General features: G+C 60.9%; 3 protein-coding genes across 3 annotated transcripts; all 3 read right to left on the reverse strand.

The window, feature by feature from the left end:
* Positions 1–6,887: 6,887 nt before the first annotated feature.
* LOC132914125 (uncharacterized) lies at positions 6,888–12,376 on the reverse strand (the record flags this gene model as incomplete). Its single annotated transcript, XM_060972962.1, has 2 exons — positions 9,968–12,376; positions 6,888–9,912 (listed from the first exon to the last, which is right to left on the reverse strand). Coding segments are annotated over exons 1-2 (5,434 nt in total), but the record flags the coding sequence as incomplete, so codon positions are not given.
* Positions 12,377–13,106: 730 nt separating this feature from the next.
* On the reverse strand, positions 13,107–18,831 carry LOC132914126 (uncharacterized). Its single transcript, XM_060972963.1, has 2 exons — positions 16,423–18,831; positions 13,107–16,367 (listed from the first exon to the last, which is right to left on the reverse strand). Exons 1-2 carry the CDS (start codon positions 18,829–18,831, stop codon positions 13,107–13,109), a joined length of 5,670 nt encoding a protein of 1,889 aa, XP_060828946.1.
* A 609-nt stretch (positions 18,832–19,440) lies between these two features.
* On the reverse strand, positions 19,441–25,171 carry LOC132914127 (uncharacterized). Its single transcript, XM_060972964.1, has 2 exons — positions 22,757–25,171; positions 19,441–22,701 (listed from the first exon to the last, which is right to left on the reverse strand). The coding sequence occupies exons 1-2, from the start codon at positions 25,169–25,171 to the stop codon at positions 19,441–19,443; spliced, it is 5,676 nt and encodes a 1,891-aa protein (XP_060828947.1).
* Positions 25,172–25,948: the final 777 nt, after the last annotated feature.

Here is a 25,948-nt window from a genome sequence, read left to right on the forward strand (position 1 = left end):
AACCCCAACCTAACCCCAACCTAACCCCAACCTACCCCCACCCAAACCCCAACCTAACCCCAACCTAACCCCAACCTAACCCCAACCTTACCCCCAACCCCCACCTAACCCCAACCTAACCCCAACCTAACCCCAACCTAACCCCCAACCAAACCCCACCCAACCCCCACCCCAACCCCACCCCAACCTAACCCCAACCTAACCCCAACCCAACCCCCACCCAAACCCCACCCCAACCCCACCCCAACCCCAACCCAAACCCCCACCAACCTAACCCCAACCTAACCCCAACCTAACCCCAACCTAAACCCCAACCTAACCCTCAACCTAACCCCAACCTAACCCCAACCTAACCCCAACCTAACCCCAACCTAACCCCAACCTACCCCAACCTAACCCCAACCTAACCCCAACCTAACCCCAACCTAACCCCAACCTAACCCCAACCTAGACCCCAACCTAACCCCAACCTAACCCCAACCTAAACCCCAACCAAACCCCAACCTAACCCCCAACCCAACCCCCAAAACCTAACCCCAACCCTAACCCCAACCTAACCCCAACCTAACCCCAACCTAACCCCAACCTACCCCAACCTAACCCCAACCTAACCCCAACCTAACCCCAACCTAACCCCAACCTAACCCCAACCTAACCCCAACCTACCCCACCTAACCCCAACCTAACCCCAACCTAACCCCAACCTAACCCCAACCTAACCCCAACCTAACCCCAACCTAACCCCAACCTAACCCCAACCTAACCCCAACCTACCCCAACCTAACCCCAACCTAACCCCAACCTAACCCCAACCTAACCCCAACCTAACCCCACCTAACCCAACCTAACCCCAACCTAACCCCAACCTAACCCAACCTAACCCCAACCTAACCCACTACCCCAACCTAACCCCAACCTAACCCCAACCTAACCCCAACCTAACCCCAACCTAACCCAACCTAACCCCAACCTAACCCCAACCTAACCCCAACCTTACCCCAACCTAACCCCAACCTAACCCCAACCTAACCCCAACCTAACCCCAACCAACCCCAACCTAACCCAACCTAACCCCAACCTAACCCCAACCTAACCCCAACCTAACCCCAACCTAACCCCAACCTAACCCCCAACCTAACCCCAACCTAACCCCAACCTAACCCCAACCTAACCCCAACCTAACCCCAACCTAACCCCACCTAACCCCAACCTAACCCCAACCTAACCCCAACCAAACCCCAACCTAACCCCAACCTAACCCCAACCTAACCCCAACCTAACCCCCAACCTAACCCCAACCTAACCCCAACCAAACCCCAAACCCTAACCCCCAACCTAACCCCAACCTAACCCCAACCTAACCCCAACCTAACCCCAACCTAACCCCAACCTAACCCCAACCTAACCCCAACCTAACCCCAACCTAACCCCCAACCTAACCCCACCTAACCCCAACCTAACCCCAACCTAACCCCAACCTAACCCCAACCTAACCCCAACCAAACCCCAACCTAACCCCAACCTAACCCCAACCTAACCCCAACCTAACCCCAACCTAACCCCAACCTAACCCCAACCTAACCCCCAACCTAACCCCACCTAACCCCAACCTAACCCCAACCTAACCCCAACCTAACCCCAACCTAACCCCAACCTAACCCCAACCTAACCCCAACCTAACCCCAACCTAACCCCCAACCTAACCCCAACCTAACCCCCAACCCAACCCCCACCCAACCCCAACCTAACCCCCAACCTAACCCCAACCTAACCCCAACCCAAACCCCACCCAACCCCTAACCCCAACCTAACCCCAACCTAAACCCAAACCAAACCCCCTAACCACCCAACCTAACCCCAACCTAACCCCAACCTAAACCCCAACCAAACCCAACCTAACCCCAACCTAACCCCAACCTAACCCCAACCTAACCCCAACCTAACCACAACCTAACCCCAACCTAACCCCAACCTAACCCCAACCTAACCCCCACCCAAACCCCAACCTAACCCCAACCTAACCCCAACCCCTAACCCCAACCTAACCCCAACCTAAACCCAACCTAACCCCCAACCTAACCCCAACCTAACCCCAACCTAACCCCCAACCTAACCCCAACCTAACCCCAACCTAACCCCAACCTAACCCCAACCTAACCCCACCTAACCCCAACCTAACCCCCACCCAAACCCCAACCAAACCCCAAACCTAACCCAACCTAACCCCAACCTAACCCCAACCTAACCCCAACCTAACCCCAACCTAACCCCAACCTAACCCACCTACCCACAACCCAACCTAACCCACAACCCAACCTAACCCCAACCTAACCCCAACCTAACCCCAACCTAACCCCAACCTAACCCCCCAACCTAACCCCAACCTAACCCCAACCTAACCCCAACCTAACCCCAACCTAACCCCAACCTAACCCCAACCTAACCCAACAACCCCAACCAACCCCAACCTAACCCCAACCTAACCCCAACCTAACCCACAACCTAACCCCAACCTACCCCAACCTAACCCCAACCTAACCCCAACCTAACCCCCAACCTAACCCCAACCTAACCCCAACCTAACCCCAACCTAACCCCAACCTAACCCCAACCTAACCCAACCTAACCCCAACCTAACCCCCAACCTAACCCCAACCTAACCCCAACCTAACCCCAACCTAACCCCAACCTAACCCCACCCAACCCCAACCTAACCCCAACCTAACCCCAACCTAACCCCAACCTAACCCCAACCTAACCCCAACCTAACCCCAACCTAACCCCAACCTAACCCCAACCTAACCCCAACCTAACCCCAACCTAACCCCAACCTAACCCCCAACCTAACCCCAACCTAACCCCAACCTAACCCCAACCTAACCCCCAACCTAACCCCAACCTAACCCCAACCTAACCCAACCTAACCCAACCTAACCCCCTAACCTAACCCCAACCTAACCCCCAACCAAACCCCAACCTAACCCCAACCTAACCCCAACCTAACCCCAACCTAACCCCAACCTAACCCCAACCTAACCCAACCTAACCCCAACCTAACCCCAACCTAACCCCAACCTAACCCCAACCTAACCCCAACCTAACCCCACCTAACCCCAACCTAACCCCAACCTAACCCCAACCTAACCCACCTAACCCCAACCTAACCCAACCTAACCCCAACCTAACCCCAACCTAACCCCAAACCAAACCCCAACCTAACCCAAACCCAACCTAACCCCAACCTAACCCCAACCTAACCCCAACCTAACCCCAAACCTAACCCCACCCAAACCCAACCTAACCCCAACCTAACCCCAACCTAACCCCAACCTAACCCCAACCTAACCCCAACCTAACCCCAACCTAACCCCAACCTAACCCCCAACCTAACCCCAACCTAACCCCAACCTAACCCCAACCTAACCCCAACCTAACCCCAACCTAACCCCAACCTAACCCCAACCTAACCCCAACCTAACCCCAACCTAACCCCAACCTAACCCCAACCTAACCCCAACCTAACCCAACCTAACCCTACCCCAACCTAACCCCAACCTAACCCAACCTACCCCAACCTAACCCCAACCTAACCCCAACCTAACCCCAACCTAACCCCAACCTAACCCCAACCTAACCAACCCAACCTAACCCCAACCTAACCCCAACCTAACCCCAACCTAACCCCAACCTAACCCCAACCTAACCCCAACCTAACCCCAACCTAACCCCAACCTAACCCCAACCTAACCCCAACCTAACCCCAACCTAACCCCAACCTAACCCCAACCTAACCCCAACCTAACCCAACCTAACCCCAACCTAACCCCAACCTAACCCCAACCTAACCCCAACCTAACCCCAACCTAACCCCAACCCTAACCCCAACCTAACCCCAACCTAACCCCAACCTAACCCCAACCTAACCCCAACCTAACCCCAACCTAACCCCAACCTAACCCCAACCTAACCCCAACCTAACCCCAACCTAACCCCAACCTAACCCCAACCTAACCCCAACCTAACCCCAACCTAACCCCAACCTAACCCCAACCTAACCCCAACCTAACCCCAACCTAACCCAACCTAACCCCAACCTAACCCCAACCTAACCCCAACCTAACCCCAACCTAACCCCAACCTAACCCCAACCTAACCCCAACCTAACCCAACCTAACCCCAACCTAACCCCAACCTAACCCCAACCTAACCCCAACCTAACCCAACCTAACCCCAACCTAACCCCAACCTAACCCCAACCTAACCCCAACCTAACCAACCTAACCCCAACCTAACCCCAACCTAACCCCAACCTAACCCCAACCTAACCCCACCTACCCAACCTAACCCCAACCTAACCCCAACCTAACCCCAACCTAACCCCAACCTAACCCCAACCTAACCCCAACCTAACCCCAACCTAAACCCCACCCAAACCCCACCCAAACCCAACCTAACCCCACCCCAACCCCAACCTAACCCCAACCTAACCCCAACCTAACCCCAACCTAACCCAACCTAACCCCAACCTAACCCCAACCTAACCCCAACCTAACCCCAACCTAACCCCAACCTAACCCCAACCTAACCCCAACCTAACCCCAACCTAACCCCAACCTAACCCCAACCTAACCCCAACCTAACCCCAACCTAACCCCAACCTAACCCCAACCTAACCCCAACCTAACCCCAACCTAACCCCAACCTAACCCCAACCTAACCCCAACCTAACCCCAACCTAACCCCAACCTAACCCCAACCTAACCCCAACCTAACCCCAACCTAACCCAACTAACCCCAACCTAACCCCACCTACCCCCACCTAACCCCAACCTAACCCCAACCTAACCCCAACCTAACCCCAACCTAACCCCAACCTAACCCCAACCTAACCCCAACCTAACCCCAACCTAACCCCAACCTAACCCCAACCTAACCCCAACCTAACCCCAACCTAACCCCAACCTAACCCACAACCCAACCTAACCCCAACCTAACCCCAACCTAACCCCAACCTAAACCCCACCCAAACCCCACCCAAACCCCACCCCAACCCCAACCTAACCCCAACCTAACCCCAACCTAACCCCAACCTAACCCCAACCTAACCCCAACCTAACCCCAACCTAACCCCAACCTAACCCCAACCTAACCCCAACCTAACCCCAACCTAACCCCCAACCTAACCCCAACCTAACCCCAACCTAACCCCAACCTAACCCCAACCTAACCCCAACCTAACCCCAACCTAACCCCCAACCTAACCCCAACCTAACCCCAACCTAACCCCAACCTAACCCCAACCTAACCCCAACCTAACCCCAACCTAACCCCAACCTAACCCCAACCTAACCCCAACCTAACCCAACCTAACCCCAACCTAACCCCAACCTAACCCCAACCTAACCCCAACCTAACCCCAACCTAACCCCAACCTAACCCCAACCTAACCCCAACCTAACCCCAACCTAACCCCAACCTAACCCCAACCTAACCCCAACCTAACCCCAACCTAACCCCAACCTAACCCCAACCTAACCCCAACCTAACCCCAACCTAACCCCAACCTAACCCCAACCTAACCCCAACCTAACCCCAACCTAACCCCAACCTAACCCCAACCTAACCCCCAACCTAACCCCAACCTAACCCCAACCTAACCCCAACCTAACCCCAACCTAACCCCAACCTAACCCCAACCTAACCCCAACCTAACCCCAACCTAACCCCAACCTAACCCCAACCTAACCCCAACCTAACCCCAACCTAACCCCAACCTAACCCCAACCTAACCCCAACCTAACCCCAACCTAACCCCAACCTAACCCCAACCTAACCCCAACCTAACCCCAACCTAACCCCAACCTAACCCCAACCTAACCCCAACCTAACCCCAACCTAACCCCAACCTAACCCCAACCTAACCCCAACCTAACCCCAACCTAACCCCAACCTAACCCCAACCTAACCCCAACCTAACCCCAACCTAACCCCAACCTAACCCCAACCTAACCCCAACCTAACCCCCAACCTAACCCCAACCTAACCCCAACCTAACCCCAACCTAACCCCAACCTAACCCCAACCTAACCCCAACCTAACCCCAACCTAACCCCAACCTAACCCCAACCTAACCCCACACCTAACCCCAACCTAACCCCAACCTAAACCCCAACCTAACCCCAACCTAACCCCAACCTAACCCCACCCAACCCAACCTAACCCCAACCTAAACCCCAACCTAACCCAACCTAACCCCAACCTAACCCCAACCTAACCCCAACCTAACCCCAAACCTAACCCCAACCTAACCCCAACCTAACCCCAACCTAACCCCAACCTAACCCCAACCTAACCCCAACCTAACCCCAACCTAACCCCAACCTAACCCCAACCTAACCCCAAACCTTTTTTTTTTTTTTTTTTTTTTTTACGTGGGGAAATCCTCATGGACACCCTTCCCCCGATGGGAGTCGGGTAGTGTCGGACTCTTACCGACTAAAACCACCACGTGGCTGCTCGTACGCACAGGGAAGAAGAGGGCCCAGGGGTATCATGGTTGAAAATCTCCTGTAAGCCCTCCTCTCATCGTCTTCCCTCCTAGTGCGGAGGGGATGCTTCGCTGTGACCCTCGGGGCAGCCAACCCCGAGGTCATATTCCTCTTCTTGTTTCCTGATCCGTTGAGGGAGATGGCGGCCTCCCCCCGTTGCGCCCACTTCTCTCGCGTCGTATCCTTGCCGGGTGCTCGGCTCGGACCCTGAGCCGCTCCGCCCGCTCCTTCGCGAGCATGATTTGCTCGCAAAAGTCCCTCACTGCCTCGTAGTCCGACCGGCTACGTAGCAGCGCCTCGACGATCCTCCTCGGGGACAGGTCGTCCCCCGATCTTCACCGTCAGGGTGTGTCTCTGCATGGCCCACGCGGGGCAGTGCTGCAGAGTGTGCTGGGGCGTTGTCCTCCGCCTCCCCGCAGTGGTGACAGATGTTGGTCACCTCCTTCCGAATCTTCTTCAGGAACTCCCCGAACACTCCGTGCCCGGTGAGCACCTGGGTCAGCCTGTAGGTCAGCGGAACGCCCCGCGCTTCCTTCCACCTGTCCCAGACGGGCAGGACCGCGTCTACCGCGCGGTGGGACGTCTTCCTCGCCTCCTTCTCCAGTAGGAGCCGCCATCTCTCCCATGTCTCCTCTTCTATCTCCTTCCTCACCTGCAGAGGGTCTTCGTCTCGATCCCCGTCCCTGACTCTCGTGGCTCCGTACACCTTTTGAAGGGCCAGGGCTTGCAACGCGTATGGAGGGGATGCCGCCAGGACGGTCGCGGACGCGTGCGACACCGTCCTGTACCCTCTCGCTATCCTCAGAGCGGTGGTGCGTTGAACCGCCCGCAGGAGTGTCTGACTTCGCCTGCTCGCGGCCAGATCCCTCGCCCAGATGGGCGCACCGTACATCGCTCGGGCTCTGACCACCCCGTCGTACAGCCTGCGCACCGCTCTCCCGGCGCCTCCGATGTTCGGGAGGATGCCGCATAGGGCGTTGGCCGCTGCCGCCACCTTTGGGGCGAGGCTCTCGAAGTGGGGCTCGAACGACCATTGGTCGTCGATGATGAGGCCCAGGTACCTCAGTTGGCTCCCCACCCGGACCCCTACCCCGTCCACGTCGATCGTCAGTCCATCCGGGGGCGGTCCTCTGCGTCTTCCGTCGTAGAACCCGAGCGCCTCCGTCTTGGCCGGAGCGACCTTCAGCCCCAGTTCTCCGATGGCCCTCGCCGCTCGCCGGGTGGCCTCCGTGGCAGCCTCCGCCGTCTCGTACCACCAGCGCCCTCCTGCCACGACCAGGGTGTCGTCCGCGTAGCAAATCAGTCCCGTGCTTCCGGGCATCGGGGTGCGGAGCACGTAGTCGTAGGCGGTTATCCACAGCATCGGTCCCAGGACCGAGCCCTGCGGCACTCCGCGCTCCACCGCTCTTCTCTCCTCTCCCTCCGTGGATCTGTACGTTATCCACCTCTCCCGGAGGTATGCCCCGATTATCCTCCGGAGGTACCCCGGAACCTCGAAGAATCGCAGGGCCTCTCTGATCTTGCTCCACGGGATCGAGTTGAAGGCGTTGGTGATGTCCAGGGAGACCGCTATCGCGATCCCTTCTCGAGCCACCACTCTCTCCACCCCCTCTCTCAATCTGCGGATCGCGTCGATGGTGGACCTCCCGCGACGGAACCCGAACTGGTTGTCGTGCCAGCCTGGTACCCTGGACTCCATGTGCGCCCCCAGACGGGAGGCGATTACTCTCTCGAAGAGCTTGCCCACCTCGTCCAGGAGGCATATCGGCCTGTACGCCGATGGGGACTCCGGCGGTCGACCCTCCTTCCTCAGCAGCACCAGCCTCGCCACCTTCCACGCCCGGGGGTATGCGCCTTCCCTCAGGCACCTGTTGTACAGATGCAGCAGGCGGGGGGCCATGATGTCCATGGTCTCCGCCCACACCCGCCCGGGGATTCCGTCCGGCCCCGGCGCCACGTCCTTGGCAGCCATCTTCTTGGTGGCTGCTTCCAGTTCCTCCCTCGTTATGTGCGCTCCGGGTTGAACCATCGCCGGTCCGCCGCCGCCGCTCCGAGTGCATCCCCTCTCCTCTGGAGGGGCCTGTTCCGTATCCTCCTGGCGCCTCGGGGAGTCTTCCTCCTCTTCGCCTCCTTCTTCTTCCGGTCGTGGGAACAGCGTGTCGATCACCCGTGCTAGTAGTTCCCGATCCATGTTCTCGGTTATCGGGGGAGCCGCCGGCCTGAGTTTCCTCAGCACCGTCTTGTACGGTCTTCCCCATGGATCGGATTCCACGGATTCCAACAGCCGTTTCCACGACGCCTCTTTCGCTTCCTTTATGGCCCTTTGCAGGGCCATTCTGGCCTCTCTGTGGGCCCTGTACCTCTCGAGGATCTCCTCTTCGTTGCGGTTCCGCCCTCTTCTTCTCGCCCTGGCGAGCAGCCTGCGGGCTCTGTGGCAGTCGTTTCGCAGGTCCGCGATCTCCCGCGACCACCAGTAGACGCTGCTGTTGTCGCGCCTAGACCCGGCGCTGGTTCGCGGCATGGAGGCGTCGCAGGCTCTCCTCATCCATTCTCCCAATTCCTGCGCCTCCCCGTCCACGTTGCCTCGGTTCTTGTTCCTCTTCGCGTCCCAGCACCAAGCCGCTACGGTGGCCGTTGCCCGAAGCATGTCCCCGTCCCTCTCCTTCAGTTTCCATCGGCGAGGAGGGGGCAGCCCCGGGCGGCTCGATGTCCTTCCCTCGACGTTGTTGTTGTTGTCGCCGCTCGTGCTTCTCTTGGCGGGTTCGATGTCCATTAGCACGTAGAGGTGGTCCGCTAGCGTTTCCATCTCTACGGCCACCCGCCAGTTCCTTATTCTGGGGTGGAGCCTCTGCGTCGCCCACGTCAGATCTATGACCGACGCTCCTCTCCGCCCCACGTATGTGGACTCCGAGCCTCTGTTGACCAGCACGAGACCGAGACCCGCGGCCCAGTCCGCCAGCTCTCTGCCTCTCGTGGTGGTTCTGTCGTTGCCCCACGTCGTGGAGTGGGCGTTGAAGTCCCCCAGTACGAGCACCTGTCGGGGGAGAAGCCTCCTTACGCACTCTCCCATCTCGTCCAGTTGGTCCTCGAACGCCCGGATGTCGCAGTTGGGAGAGATGTATACCCCCACCACCACGAGGTCCGTCCATTCGACCGCCACGAACCCGTTGCCTCTTTCCGCGACTCGCCCGGAGACTCCCGAGGTACACGGCCAAGTGATGGCGACCCATCCGCTTAGATCTCCCGCCCATTGGGGGGATGCGGGGATGTTGTACGGCTCCGCCACCACCGCCACGTCGGTCCCGCTCTCCCGGATGGACTGGTAGAGCAGGTCCTGGGCCCTTCCGGCTCTGCCCAAGTTGCACTGGAGGACCCGGAATTTACTCGGTCACCTCCATGGCCTCCCCCGGGCCACTCACTCCGATGGTGCTATCCTTCCCTCCGACTGGTGGGTTGCCCGACAGGCTGGCCTGCTCCGCGGCTCCGGTGACGCCCTTGCTCGTGGTTGTCGCCGTGGCCTCTGCTGCCTTGGCCATCGCCGTTCTCCGCGCCCTTCTCCTTCCGGGTGGTCCTACCTCCGGTGGTTTGCACGCCGCGCTTCCCATCCTGTGTTTTGACGGGGCTCCTTTTGCCTCGCAGATGGGGCATCTCGGCGATGCGGCCGTGCAGTTCCTCGCCCTGTGCCCCTCTTCTCCGCACCGGAAACACAGGTGGGTTCTTCTCACCGGGGAGACGCACATCGCCGCCATGTGGCCCACCTCCAGGCATCGGAAACACTGGAGCGGTCTCCTGGGGAGTGCGATCACCTTTGCCCTGGTCCACCCCAGTGTGACCCTCCCCGCTTGAGCCAGTTTACGGGCTCCGGCCACGGGGCACTTGGCGTAGAATATCCCCATGCCGCTTCTAGATGTTCCCGCGCTCCATGCTCTGACGTCGCGGGGCTGGCAGTCCGCCGCCTTGGACAGCTCCTCCAGCAGTTCTTCCTCGTTCAGGGATATGTCGACCCCCACCAATTTGATCTCGGCCGTCGGTACCGGGACTGATACTCTGACGGTGGAGGGGTCCAATACCCCGGCTAATCGCGACGCCAACTGCGTGGCCTTGCTCATGCCGGCGTCGTCCGGGATATTGATCACCATGGCCCCGGTCGCCGCCTTTCTCGTTCGGACGTACTCCAGTCCGCATTTCTGGAGGGTCTTGTCCCGTCTCGCCTCCGCCAGGATCTCCTCGTACGTCTTCGGAGCCCCGTCCCTCAGCGTGAGCGTTACCGCCGATGACGTTGGGGGGGGTCGGAGTGCTGGCCGCACGACCGCCGATCCCGCCCTGCCCGCCACCGTCGCGTACGTCCGTTTCGCCGGTTGGGCTCCTGCCTTCTTCTCTCCGTTTCCTTCTCTCCTCCTTTCCCCTCCACCTAATGCGGCCGGGGTCGTCCTTGGCGGTTGCCCGGCTGGTCCCACCGCCGATCTCGTCCTGTTTGTTTGTGGCGCTATGGGGAGAGGGGCGCCGTGGCCCGCTTCTTTCCTCCTCTGTTCCCTGGCCTTCCGTCTCGCCTTCCGCGAGACCATGGTCCTCCATTCCCCGTCCGTCTCCTGTCCCTGTCCCTCTTGCTGTTGAGAGGGATGGGAGGATTGCGGGGGTTGTTGGGGAGGCTTCGGGCCCGCCGTCCGCGGCATCGTCGTCCGCTCTTTGTCGCCGCTGTTGTTCCCTCCTGTCGCTTGTCTCAGCAGGCCCGTTCCCCTGAGGGCTTCCCTGAGCTCTTCCCTCAGGGTCCCCAACAGGGATGGGCCGAGGCTGCTTATCGACTTCTTTAGCATCTCTATTTCCGATGCGATGTCGTCCTTGGCCCTCCCGCTGCTCCGGGGAGCCTGCGCCTCCGTCGGGGACGGCGCCGCTGTCTCGGCCGTGCCTTTCAGGAACCTGTCTATCCTTTGTTCCAACTCCTCGTTCCTCCTCTTCAGGCTTTCCACCTCTCTTTCCAGCGCCTCCCTCTTCTTCCTTTCTTCCAGGAAGTCTGGCACCCGGGAGGTGGTTGTTTGGTGGGACCATGCCGCGACGGTGTACTCGACCGCGTCCTTGAGGGTTTTGACGTACGTCCCCTTGAGGTTGGAGGACGTCGCCGCCACCTTCAGGACCTCGGCCTGATGTCGCCGTACTTCGGCGTCCACGTCTCTCGGTGAGGACCCTTGGATAACGTTCCTCATTCGGTCCGACACCTCTGGAGTCACTTTCGTTATTTTTCTCTTCTTGCCCCTCCAGGTGACCGAGGCCATTGACTCCTCGTCCTCCGATCTGCCTTCCGAGGTCGACTCCTTTCTCATCTGAGACGACTCTATCGAGCCGTCTATGGACCTGTGCCCATCTTGCGCTTTCACTTTGTCCCTGACGTTCTTGGGGATTTTGAACGTCTGGAACATGTTGCCGCTGTGCTCCGCTGCGGTTGGAAGCGGGGTTGACGGGACCGCGAGCGGGGCGTGCGACGGCGTCGGTGTCGGTTTCCCTCCCCGGCTGTTGCTTCTTCTCCTGTCCTCGGGTCCCGCCCTCTCCGCTTTTCTCTCCCCGCTTCTTCCGCGGTTCTTTGCCGCTTCGATGTTGTTCGCTTTTGTCCTTGCGGGAGGCCCACCCTCGCGGGTCTCCTCCATCGCGACGTCTTCCATTTCTTCACCGGACGCGTTTACGCGTATGGGGGCCCGGTGGCCCACCCCCACACGGCCACGGTCGCTAGCTAACGACGCAGTGGGGCCCGCTTGACCACCCACTCCTGCGCCGGTACTGGGGTATCCCTCCCCTGCACCGTAAACGTCGATTTCTTGGTTATCCTTCATATCCATATTTTTTCTTTCTTCTTCTTCCTCCTTCCTCCTTCCTTCTTCATCAGGTGCATGGTTGACGAGCCATGCCCTCGTTTGCTTTGCCACTCACTCTTTCGCACCCTACCCCGGTCGGGACCGATGCAGGATGACGGGGAGCCCCACGTGAAGGTGAGGTGAGTGGTCTTGACAGATATGGGCCCACCAACTTCTCCGAAGTTCTCCGCACCGGATCAGCGATCTGACGGGCGCCACAGCGCCGACCAGCCGCCACCCGACTATAGGTGAACATCAGATACATCGGGGTTTCTCAGGGCATGATGCTACGCACTGAGAACCCATACCCGCCTCGTGCTCCCCAACCTAACCCCAACCTAACCCCAACCTAACCCCAACCTAACCCCAACCTAACCTAACCCCAACCTAACCCCAACCTAACCCCAACCTAACCCCAACCTAACCCCAACCTAACCCCAACCTAACCCCAACCTAACCCCAACCTAACCCCAACCTTTTTTTTTTTTTTTTTTTACGTGGGGAAATCCTCATGGACACCCTTCCCCCAATGGGAGTCGGGTAGTGTCGGACTCTTACCGACTAAAACCACCACGTGGCTGCTCGTACGCACAGGGAAGAAGAGGGCCCAGGGGTATCACGGTTGAAAATCTCCTGTAAGCCCTCCTCTCATCGTCTTCCCTCCTAGTGCGGAGGGGATGCTTCGCTGTGACTCCCGGGGCAGCCAACCCCGGGGTCATCTTCCTCTTGTTGTTTCCGTATCCGTTGGGGGAGATGGCGGCCTCCCCCCGTTGCGCCCACTTCTCTCGCGTCGTATCCTTGCCGGGTGCTCGGCTCGGACCCTGAGCCGCTCCGCCCGCTCCTTCGCGAGCATGATTTGCTCGCAAAAGTCCCTCACTGCCTCGTAGTCCGACCGGCTGCGTAGCAGCGCCTCCACGATCCTCCTCGGGGACAGGTCGTCCCCGATCTTCACCGTCAGGGTGTGTCTCTGCATGGCCCACGCGGGGCAGTGCTGCAGAGTGTGCTGGGCGTTGTCCTCCGCCTCCCCGCAGTGGTGACAGATGTTGGTCACCTCCTTCCGAATCTTCTTCAGGAACTCCCCGAACACTCCGTGCCCGGTGAGCACCTGGGTCAGCCTGTAGGTCAGCGGAACGCCCCGCGCTTCCTTCCACCTGTCCCAGACGGGCAGGACCGCGTCTACCGCGCGGTGGGACGTCTTCCTCGCCTCCTTCTCCAGTAGGAGCCGCCATCTCTCCCATGTCTCCTCTTCTATCTCCTTCCTCACCTGCAGAGGGTCTTCGTCTCGATCCCCGTCCCTGACTCTCGTGGCTCCGTACACCTTTTGAAGGGCCAGGGCTTGCAACGCGTATGGAGGGGATGCCGCCAGGACGGTCGCGGACGCGTGCGACACCGTCCTGTACCCTCTCGCTATCCTCAGAGCGGTGGTGCGTTGAACCGCCCGCAGGAGTGCCTGACTTCGCCTGCTCGCGGCCAGATCCCTCGCCCAGATGGGCGCACCGTACATCGCTCGGGCTCTGACCACCCCGTCGTACAGCCTGCGCACCCCTCTCCCGGCGCCTCCGATGTTCGGGAGGATGCCGCACAGGGCGTTGGCCGCTGCCGCCACCTTTGGGGCGAGGCTCTCGAAGTGGGGCTCGAACGACCATTGGTCGTCGATGATGAGGCCAAGGTACCTCAGTTGGCTCCCCACCCGGACCCCTACCCCGTCCACGTCGATCGTCAGTCCATCCGGGGGCGGTCCTCTGCGTCTTCCGTCGTAGAACCCGAGCGCCTCCGTCTTGGCCGCGGCGACCTTCAGCCCCAGTTCTCCGATGGCCCTCGCCGCTCGCCGGGTGGCCTCCGTGGCAGCCTCCGCCGTCTCGTACCACCAGCGCCCTCCTGCCACGACCAGGGTGTCGTCCGCGTAGCAAATCAGTCCCGTGCTTCCGGGCATCGGGGTGCGGAGCACGTAGTCGTAGGCGGTTATCCACAGCATCGGTCCCAGGACCGAGCCCTGCGGCACTCCGCGCTCCACCGCTCTTCTCTCCTCTCCCTCCGTGGATCTGTACGTTATCCACCTCTCCCGGAGGTATGCCCCGATTATCCTCCGGAGGTACCCCGGAACCTCGAAGAATCGCAGGGCCTCTCTGATCTTGCTCCACGGGATCGAGTTGAAGGCGTTGGTGATGTCCAGGGAGACCGCTATCGCGATCCCTTCTCGAGCCACCACTCTCTCCACCCCCTCTCTCAATCTGCGGATCGCGTCGATGGTGGACCTCCCACGACGGAACCCGAACTGGTTGTCGTGCCAGCCTGGTACCCTGGACTCCATGTGCGCCCCCAGACGGGAGGCGATTACTCTCTCGAAGAGCTTGCCCACCTCGTCCAGGAGGCATATCGGCCTGTACGCCGATGGGGACTCCGGCGGTCGACCCTCCTTCCTCAGCAGCACCAGCCTCGCCACCTTCCACGCCCGGGGGTATGCGCCTTCCCTCAGGCACCTGTTGTACAGATGCAGCAGGCGGGGGGCCATGATGTCCATGGTCTCCGCCCACACCCGCCCTGGGATTCCGTCCGGCCCCGGCGCCACGTCCTTGGCAGCCATCTTCTTGGTGGCTGCTTCCAGTTCCTCCCTCGTTATGTGCGCTCCGGGTTGATCCATCGCCGGTACGCCGCCGCCGCTCCGAGTGCATCCCCTCTCCTCTGGAGGGGCCTGTTCCGTATCCTCGTGGCGCCTCGGGGAGTCTTCCTCCTCTTCGCCTCCTTCTTCTTCCGGTCGTGGGAACAGCGTGTCGATCACCCGTGCTAGTAGTTCCCGATCCATGTTCTCGGTTATCGGGGGAGCCGCCGGCCTGAGTTTCCTCAGCACCGTCTTGTACGGTCTTCCCCATGGATCGGATTCCACGGATTCCAACAGCCGTTTCCACGACGCCTCTTTCGCTTCCTTTATGGCCCTTTGCAGGGCCATTCTGGCTTCTCTGTGGGCCCTGTACCTCTCGAGGATCTCCTCTTCGTTGCGGTTCCGCCCTCTTCTTCTCGCCCTAGCGAGAAGCCTGCGGGCTCTGTGGCAGTCGTCTCGCAGGTCCGCGATCTCCCGCGACCACCAGTAGACGCTGCTGTTGTCGCGCCTAGACCCGGCGCTGGTTCGCGGCATGGAGGCGTCGCAGGCTCTCCTCATCCATTCTCCCAATTCCTGCGCCTCCCCGTCCACGTTGCCTCGGTTCTTGTTCCTCTTCGCGTCCCAGCACCAAGCCGCTACGGTGGCCGTTGCCCGAAGCATGTCCCCGTCCCTCTCCTTCAGTTTCCATCGGCGAGGAGGGGGCAGCCCCGGGCGGCTCGATGTCCTTCCCTCGACGTTGTTGTTGTTGTCGCCGCTCGTGCTTCTCTTGGCGGGTTCGATGTCCATTAGCACGTAGAGGTGGTCCGCTAGCGTTTCCATCTCTACGGCCACCCGCCAGTTCCTTATTCTGGGGTGGAGCCTCTGCGTCGCCCACGTCAGATCTATGACCGACGCTCCTCTCCGCCCCACGTATGTGGACTCCGAGCCTCTGTTGACCAGCACGAGACCGAGACCCGCGGCCCAGTCCGCCAGTTCTCTGCCTCTCGTGGTGGTTCTGTCGTTGCCCCACGTCGTGGAGTGGGCGTTGAAGTCCCCCAGTACGAGCACCTGTCGGGGGAGAAGCCTCCTTACGCACTCTCCCATCTCGTCCAGTAGGTCCTCGAACGCCCGGATGTCGCAGTTGGGAGAGATGTATACCCCCACCACCACGAGGTCCGTCCATTCGACCGCCACGAACCCGTTGCCTCTTTCCGCGATTCGCCCGGAGACTCCCGAGGTACACGGCCAAGTGATGGCGACCCATCCGCTTAGATCTCCCGCCCATTGGGGGGATGCGGGGATGTTGTACGGCTCCGCCACCACCGCCACGTCGGTCCTGCTCTCCCGGATGGACTGGTAGAGCAGGTCCTGGGCCCTTCCGGCTCTGCCCAAGTTACACTGGAGGACCCGGAATTTACTCGGTCACCTCCATGGCCTCCCCCGGGCCACTCACTCCGATGGTGCTATCCTTCCCTCCGACTGGTGGGTTGCCCGACAGGCTGGCCTGCTCCGCGGCTCCGGTGACGCCCTTGCTCGTGGTTGTCGCCGTGGCCTCTGCTGCCTTGGCCATCGCCGTTCTCCGCGCCCTTCTCCTTCCGGATGGTCCTACCTCCGGTGGTTTGCACGCCGCGCTTCCCATCCTGTGTTTTGACGGGGCTCCTTTTGCCTCGCAGATGGGGCACCTCGGCGATGCGGCCGTGCAGTTCCTCGCCCTGTGCCCCTCTTCTCCGCACCGGAAACACAGGTGGGTTCTTCTCACCGGGGAGACGCACATCGCCGCCATGTGGCCCACCTCCAGGCATCGGAAACACTGGAGCGGTCTCCTGGGGAGTGCGATCACCTTTGCCCTGGTCCACCCCAGTGTGACCCTCCCCGCTTGAGCCAGTTTACGGGCTCCGGCCACGGGGCACTTGGCGTAGAATATCCCCATGCCGCTTCTAGATGTTCCCGCGCTCCATGCTCTGACGTCGCGGGGCTGGCAGTCCGCCGCCCTGGACAGCTCCTCCAGCAGTTCCTCCTCGTTCAGGGATATGTCGACCCCCACCAATTTGATCTCGGCCGTCGGTACCGGGACTGATACTCTGACGGTGGAGGGGTCCAATACCCCGGCTAATCGCGACGCCAACTGCGTGGCCTTGCTCATGCCGGCGTCGTCCGGGATATTGATCACCATGGCCCCGGTCGCCGCCTTTCTCGTTCGGACGTACTCCAGTCCGCATTTCTGGAGGGTCTTGTCCCGTCTCGCCTCCGCCAGGATCTCCTCGTACGTCTTCGGAGCCCCTTCCCTCAGCGTGAGCGTTACCGCCGATGACGTTGGGGGGGGTCGGAGTGCTGGCCGCACGACCGCCGATCCCGCCCTGCCCGCCACCGTCGCGTACGTCCGTTTCGCCGGTTGGGCTCCTGCCTTCTTCTCTCCGTTTCCTTCTCTCCTCCTTTCCCCTCCACCTAATGCGGCCGGGGTCGTCCTTGGCGGTTGCCCGGCTGGTCCCACCGCCGATCTCGTCCTGTTTGTTTGTGGCGCTATGGGGAGGGGGGCGCCGTGGCCCGCTTCTTTCCTCCTCTGTTCCCTGGCCTTCCGTCTCGCCTTCCGCGAGACCATGGTCCTCCATTCCCCGTCCGTCTCCTGTCCCTGTCCCGCTTGCTGTTGAGAGGGTTGGGAGGATTGCGGGGATTGTTGGGGAGGCTTCGGGCCCGCCGTCCGCGGCATCGTCGTCCGCTCTTTGTCGCCGCTGATATTCCCTCCTGTCGCTTGTCTCGGCAGGCTCGTTCCCCTGAGGGCTTCCCTGAGCTCTTCCCTCAGGGTCCCCAACAGGGATGGGCCGAGGCTGCTTATCGACTTCTTTAGCATCTCTATTTCCGATGCGATGTCGTCCTTGGCCCTCCCGCTGCTCCGGGGAGCCTGCGCCTCCGTCGGGGACGGCGCCGCTGTCTCGGCCGTGCCTTTCAGGAACCTATTTATCCTTTGTTCCAACTCCTCGTTCCTCCTCTTCAGGCTTTCCACCTCTCTTTCCAGCGCCTCCCTCTTCTTCCTTTCTTCCAGGAAGTCTGGCACCCGGGAGGTGGTTGTTTGGTGGGACCATGCCGCGACGGTGTACTCGACCGCGTCCTTGAGGGTTTTGACGTACGTCCCCTTGAGGTTGGAGGACGTCGCCGCCACCTTCAGGACCTCGGCCTGATGTCGCCGTACTTCGGCGTCCACGTCTCTCGGTGAGGACCCTTGGATAACGTTCCTCATTCGGTCCGACACCTCTGGAGTCACTTTCGTTATTTTTCTCTTCTTGCCCCTCCAGGTGACCGAGGCCATTGACTCCTCGTCCTCCGATCTGCCTTCCGAGGTCGACTCCTTTCTCATCTGAGACGGCTCTATCGAGCCGTCTATGGACCTGTGCCCATCTTGCGCTTTCACTTTGTCCCTGACGTTCTTGGGGATTTTGAACGTCTGGAACATGTTGCCGTTGTGCTCCGCTGCGGTTGGAAGCGGGGTTGACGGGACCGCGAGCGGGGCGTGCGACGGCGTCGGTGTCGGTTTCCCTCCCCGGCTGTTGCTTCTTCTCCTGTCCTCGGGTCCCGCCCTCTCCGCTTTTCTCTCCGCGCTTCTTCCGCGGTTCTTTGCCGCTTCGATGTTGTTCGCTTTTGTCCTTGCGGGAGGCCCACCCTCGCGGGTCTCCTCCATCGCGACGTCTTCCATTTCTTCACCGGACGCGTTTACGCGTATGGGGGCCCGGTGGCCCACCCCCACACGGCCACGGTCGCTAGCTAACGACGCAGTGGGGCCCGCTTGACCACCCACTCCTGCGCCGGTACTGGGGTATCCCTCCCCTGCACCGTAAACGTCGATTTCTTGGTTATCCTTCATATCCATATTTTTTCTTTCTTCTTCTTCCTCCTTCCTCCTTCCTTCTTCATCAGGTGCATGGTTGACGAGCCATGCCCTCGTTTGCTTTGCCACTCACTCTTTCGCACCCTACCCCGGTCAGGACCGATGCAGGATGACGGGGAGCCCCACGTGAAGGTGAGGTGAGTGGTCTTGACAGATATGGGCCCACCAACTTCTCCGAAGTTCTCCGCACCGGATCAGCGATCTGACGGGCGCCACAGCGCCGACCAGCCGCCACCCGACTATAGGTGAACATCAGATACATCGGGGTTTCTCAGGGCATGATGCTACGCACTGAGAACCCATACCCGCCTCGTGCTCCCCAACCTAACCCCAACCTAACCCCAACCTTTTTTTTTTTTTTTTTTTTTTTTACGTGGGGAAATCCTCATGGACACCCTTCCCCCGATGGGAGTCGGGTAGTGTCGGACTCTTACCGACTAAAACCACCACGTGGCTGCTCGTACGCACAGGGAAGAAGAGGGCCCAGGGGTATCACGGTTGAAAATCTCCTGTAAGCCCTCCTCTCATCGTCTTCCCTCCTAGTGCGGAGGGGATGCTTCGCTGTGACCCCCGGGGCAGCCAACCCCGAGGTCATATTCCTCCTCTTGTTTCCTGATCCGTTGGGGGAGATGGCGGCCTCCCCCCGTTGCGCCCACTTCTCTCGCGTCGTATCCTTGCCGGGTGCTCGGCTCGGACCCTGAGCCGCTCCGCCCGCTCCTTCGCGAGCATGATTTGCTCGCAAAAGTCCCTCACTGCCTCGTAGTCCGACCGGCTACGTAGCAGCGCCTCCACGATCCTCCTCGGGGACAGGTCGTCCCCGATCTTCACCGTCAGGGTGTGTCTCTGCATGGCCCACGCGGGGCAGTGCTGCAGAGTGTGCTGGGCGTTGTCCTCCGCCTCCCCGCAGTGGTGACAGATGTTGGTCACCTCCTTCCGAATCTTCTTCAGGAACTCCCCGAACACTCCGTGCCCGGTGAGCACCTGGGTCAGCCTGTAGGTCAGCGGAACGCCCCGCGCTTCCTTCCACCTGTCCCAGACGGGCAGAACCGCGTCTACCGCGCGGTGGGACGTCTTCCTCGCCTCCTTCTCCAGTAGGAGCCGCCATCTCTCCCATGTCTCCTCTTCTATCTCCTTCCTCACCTGCAGAGGGTCTTCGTCTCGATCCCCGTCCCTGACTCTCGTGGCTCCGTACACCTTTTGAAGGGCCAGGGCTTGCAACGCGTATGGAGGGGATGCCGCCAGGACGGTCGCGGACGCGTGCGACACCGTCCTGTACCCTCTCGCTATCCTCAGAGCGGTGGTACGTTGAACCGCCCGCAGGAGTGTCTGACTTCGCCTGCTCGCGGCCAGATCCCTCGCCCAGATGGGCGCACCGTACATCGCTCGGGCTCTGACCACCCCGTCGTACAGCCTGCGCACCGCTCTCCCGGCGCCTCCGATGTTCGGGAGGATGCCGCATAGGGCGTTGGCCGCTGCCGCCACCTTTGGGGCGAGGCTCTCGAAGTGGGGCTCGAACGACCATTGGTCGTCGATGATGAGGCCCAGGTACCTCAGTTGGCTCCCCACCCGGACCCCTACCCCGTCCACGTCGATCGTCAGTCCATCCGGGGGCGGTCCTCTGCGTCTTCCGTCGTAGAACCCGAGCGCCTCCGTCTTGGCCGGAGCGACCTTCAGCCCCAGTTCTCCGATGGCCCTCGCCGCTCGCCGGGTGGCCTCCGTGGCAGCCTCCGCCGTCTCGTACCACCAGCGCCCTCCTGCCACGACCAGGGTGTCGTCCGCGTAGCAAATCAGTCCCGTGCTTCCGGGCATCGGGGTGCGGAGCACGTAGTCGTAGGCGGTTATCCACAGCATCGGTCCCAGGACCGAGCCCTGCGGCACTCCGCGCTCCACCGCTCTTCTCTCCTCTCCCTCCGTGGATCTGTACGTTATCCACCTCTCCCGGAGGTATGCCCCGATTATCCTCCGGAGGTACCCCGGAACCTCGAAGAATCGCAGGGCCTCTCTGATCTTGCTCCACGGGATCGAGTTGAAGGCGTTGGTGATGTCCAGGGAGACCGCTATCGCGATCCCTTCTCGAGCCACCACTCTCTCCACCCCCTCTCTCAATCTGCGGATCGCGTCGATGGTGGACCTCCCGCGACGGAACCCGAACTGGTTGTCGTGCCAGCCTGGTACCCTGGACTCCATGTGCGCCCCCAGACGGGAGGCGATTACTCTCTCGAAGAGCTTGCCCACCTCGTCCAGGAGGCATATCGGCCTGTACGCCGATGGGGACTCCGGCGGTCGACCCTCCTTCCTCAGCAGCACCAGCCTCGCCACCTTCCACGCCCGGGGGTATGCGCCTTCCCTCAGGCACCTGTTGTACAGATGCAGCAGGCGGGGGGCCATGATGTCCATGGTCTCCGCCCACACCCGCCCGGGGATTCCGTCCGGCCCCGGCGCCACGTCCTTGGCAGCCATCTTCTTGGTGGCTGCTTCCAGTTCCTCCCTCGTTATGTGCGCTCCGGGTTGAACCATCGCCGGTCCGCCGCCGCCGCTCCGAGTGCATCCCCTCTCCTCTGGAGGGGCCTGTTCCGTATCCTCCTGGCGCCTCGGGGAGTCTTCCTCCTCTTCGCCTCCTTCTTCTTCCGGTCGTGGGAACAGCGTGTCGATCACCCGTGCTAGTAGTTCCCGATCCATGTTCTCGGTTATCGGGGGAGCCGCCGGCCTGAGTTTTCTCAGCACCGTCTTGTACGGTCTTCCCCATGGATCGGATTCCACGGATTCCAACAGCCGTTTCCACGACGCCTCTTTCGCTTCCTTTATGGCCCTTTGCAGGGCCATTCTGGCTTCTCTGTGGGCCCTGTACCTCTCGAGGATCTCCTCTTCGTTGCGGTTCCGCCCTCTTCTTCTCGCCCTGGCGAGCAGCCTGCGGGCTCTGTGGCAGTCGTCTCGCAGGTCCGCGATCTCCCGCGACCACCAGTAGACGCTGCTGTTGTCGCGCCTGGACCCGGCGCTGGTTCGCGGCATGGAGGCGTCGCAGGCTCTCCTCATCCATTCTCCCAATTCCTGCGCCTCCCCGTCCACGTTGCCTCGGTTCTTGTTCCTCTTCGCGTCCCAGCACCAAGCCGCTACGGTGGCCGTTGCCCGAAGCATGTCCCCGTCCCTCTCCTTCAGTTTCCATCGGCGAGGAGGGGGCAGCCCCGGGCGGCTCGATGTCCTTCCCTCGACGTTGTTGTTGTTGTCGCCGCTCGTGCTTCTCTTGACGGGTTCGATGTCCATTAGCACGTAGAGGTGGTCCGCTAGCGTTTCCATCTCTACGGCCACCCGCCAGTTCCTTATTCTGGGGTGGAGCCTCTGCGTCGCCCACGTCAGATCTATGACCGACGCTCCTCTCCGCCCCACGTATGTGGACTCCGAGCCTCTGTTGACCAGCACGAGACCGAGACCCGCGGCCCAGTCCGCCAGTTCTCTGCCTCTCGTGGTGGTTCTGTCGTTGCCCCACGTCGTGGAGTGGGCGTTGAAGTCCCCCAGTACGAGCACCTGTCGGGGGAGAAGCCTCCTTACGCACTCTCCCATCTCGTCCAGTAGGTCCTCGAACGCCCGGATGTCGCAGTTGGGAGAGATGTATACCCCCACCACCACGAGGTCCGTCCATTCGACCGCCACGAACCCGTTGCCTCTTTCCGCGACTCGCCCGGAGACTCCCGAGGTACACGGCCAAGTGATGGCGACCCATCCGCTTAGATCTCCCGCCCATTGGGGGGATGCGGGGATGTTGTACGGCTCCGCCACCACCGCCACGTCGGTCCCGCTCTCCCGGATGGACTGGTAGAGCAGGTCCTGGGCCCTTCCGGCTCTGCCCAAGTTACACTGGAGGACCCGGAATTTACTCGGTCACCTCCATGGCCTCCCCCGGGCCACTCACTCCGATGGTGCTATCCTTCCCTCCGACTGGTGGGTTGCTCGACAGGCTGGCCTGCTCCGCGGTTCCGGTGACGCCCTTGCTCGTGGTTGTCGCCGTGGCCTCTGCTGCCTTGGCCATCGCCGTTCTCCGCGCCCTTCTCCTTCCAGATGGTCCTACCTCCGGTGGTTTGCACGCCGCGCTTCCCATCCTGTGTTTTGACGGGGCTCCTTTTGCCTCGCAGATGGGGCACCTCGGCGATGCGGCCGTGCAGTTCCTCGCCCTGTGCCCCTCTTCTCCGCACCGGAAACACAGGTGGGTTCTTCTCACCGGGGAGACGCACATCGCCGCCATGTGGCCCACCTCCAGGCATCGGAAACACTGGAGCGGTCTCCTGGGGAGTGCGATCACCTTTGCCCTGGTCCACCCCAGTGTGACCCTCCCCGCTTGAGCCAGTTTACGGGCTCCGGCCACGGGGCACTTGGCATAGAATATCCCCATGCCGCTTCTAGATGTTCCCGCGCTCCATGCTCTGACGTCGCGGGGCTGGCAGTCCGCCGCCCTGGACAGCTCCTCCAGCAGTTCCTCCTCGTTAAGGGATATGTCGACCCCCACCAATTTGATCTCGGCCGTCGGTACCGGGACTGATACTCTGACGGTGGAGGGGTCCAATACCCCGGCTAATCGCGACGCCAACTGCGTGGCCTTGCTCATGCCGGCGTCGTCCGGGATATTGATCACCATGGCCCCGGTCGCCGCCTTTCTCGTTCGGACGTACTCCAGTCCGCATTTCTGGAGGGTCTTGTCCCGTCTCGCCTCCGCCAGGATCTCCTCGTACGTCTTCGGAGCCCCGTCCCTCAGCGTGAGCGTTACCGCCGATGACGTTGGGGGGGGTCGGAGTGCTGGCCGCACGACCGCCGATCCCGCCCTGCCCGCCACCGTCGCGTACGTCCGTTTCGCCGGTTGGGCTCCTGTCTTCTTCTCTCCGTTTCTTTCTCTCCTCCTTTCCCCTCCACCTAATGCGGCGGGGGTCGTCCTTGGCGGTTGCCCGGCTGGTCCCACCGCCGATCTCGCCCTGCTAGTTTGTGGCGCGATGGGGAGGGGGGCGCCGTGGCCCGCTTCTTTCCTCCTCTGTTCCCTGGCCTTCCGTCTCGCATTCCGCGAGACCATGGTCCTCCATTCCCCGTCCGTCTCCTGTCCCTGTCCCTCTTGCTGTTGAGAGGGTTGGGAGGATTGCGGGGGTTGTTGGGGAGGCTTCGGGCTCGCCGTCCGCGGCATCGTCGTCCGCTCTTTGTCGCCGCTGTTGTTCCCTCCTGTCGCTTGTCTCAGCAGGCCCGTTCCCCTGAGGGCTTCCCTGAGCTCTTCCCTCAGGGTCCCCAACAGGGATGGGCCGAGGCTGCTTATCGACTTCTTTAGCATCTCTATTTCTGCTCCGATGTCGTCCTTGGCCCTCCCGCTGCTCCGGGGAGCCTGCGCCTCCGTCGGGGACGGCGCCGCTGTCTCGGCCGTGCCTTTCAGGAACCTATTTATCCTTTGTTCCAACTCCTCGTTCCTCCTCTTCAGGCTTTCCACCTCTCTTTCCAGCGCCTCCCTCTTCTTCCTTTCTTCCAGGAAGTCTGGCACCCGGGAGGTGGTTGTTTGGTGGGACCATGCCGCGACGGTGTACTCGACCGCGTCCTTGAGGGTTTTGACGTACGTCCCCTTGAGGTTGGAGGACGTCGCCGCCACCTTCAGGACCTCGGCCTGATGTCGCCGTACTTCGGCGTCCACGTCTCTCGGTGAGGACCCTTGGATAACGTTCCTCATTCGGTCCGACACCTCTGGAGTCACTTTCGTTATTTTTCTCTTCTTGCCCCTCCAGGTGACCGAGGCCATTGACTCCTCGTCCTCCGATCTGCCTTCCGAGGTCGACTCCTTTCTCATCTGAGACGGCTCTATCGAGCCGTCTATGGACCTGTGCCCATCTTGCGCTTTCACTTTGTCCCTGACGTTCTTGGGGATTTTGAACGTCTGGAACATGTTGCCGTTGTGCTCCGCTGCGGTTGGAAGCGGGGTTGACGGGACCGCGAGCGGGGCGTGCGACGGCGTCGGTGTCGGTTTCCCTCCCCGGCTGTTGCTTCTTCTCCTGTCCTCGGGTCCCGCCCTCTCCGCTTTTCTCTCCGCGCTTCTTCCGCGGTTCTTTGCCGCTTCGATGTTGTTCGCTTTTGTCCTTGCGGGAGGCCCACCCTCGCGGGTCTCCTCCATCGCGACGTCTTCCATTTCTTCACCGGACGCGTTTACGCGTATGGGGGCCCGGTGGCCCACCCCCACACGGCCACGGTCGCTAGCTAACGACGCAGTGGGGCCCGCTTGACCACCCACTCCTGCGCCGGTACTGGGGTATCCCTCCCCTGCACCGTAAACGTCGATTTCTTGGTTATCCTGCATATCCATATCCATATTTTTTTTTTTTTTCTTTCTTCTTCTTCCTCCTTCCTCCTTCCTTCTTCATCAGGTGCATGGTTGACGAGCCATGCCCTCGTTTGCTTTGCCACTCACTCTTTCGCACCCTACCCCGGTCGGGACCGATGCAGGATGACGGGGGGCCCCACGTGAAGGTGAGGTGAGTGGTCTTGACAGATATGGGCCCACCAACTTCTCCGAAGTTCTCCGCACCGGATCAGCGATCTGACGGGCGCCGGAGCGCCGGCCAGCCGCCATCCGACTATAGGTGAACATCAGATACATCGGGGTTCCTCAGGGCATGATTCTACGCACTGAGAACCCATACCCGCCTCGTGCTCCCCAACCTAACCCCAACCTAACCCCAACCTAACCCCAACACTCCACTTCGTTGTGGAACGCTGTCCCACGTCGTCCAACGACGTCCCACGTTGTCCCACGGTGCAGTCCAGTCTAGATCATCCAAAATTCTTTTCCCGGCTTTTGGTGACCCAAACTGGACTGGTGCGTAGTTCTCAGCTTGGTATCGTTTTCCAAAGATTAATCAACTGAATGATTTTTGGAAAACGATGCCAATTACCAGGTCTCACCACGTGGAGGTGACTACGCACGGGACCCGCCCATGATTTATTTCACATTATGCATCGGTCTCGACGTTCAACCTGTTGGCAGGAATGTCGAGTTCTGACTCTACGTGATCATGGGCCTGCGTAAAGAGATAACTGTTTCGTAGCCTAACTGCGAAACATACATCTCCAACGCAGCGGTTACACG

Source organism: Bombus pascuorum, chromosome 14 (assembly GCF_905332965.1).
Source record: "Bombus pascuorum chromosome 14, iyBomPasc1.1, whole genome shotgun sequence".
Lineage (NCBI taxonomy): Eukaryota > Metazoa > Arthropoda > Insecta > Hymenoptera > Apidae > Bombus > Bombus pascuorum.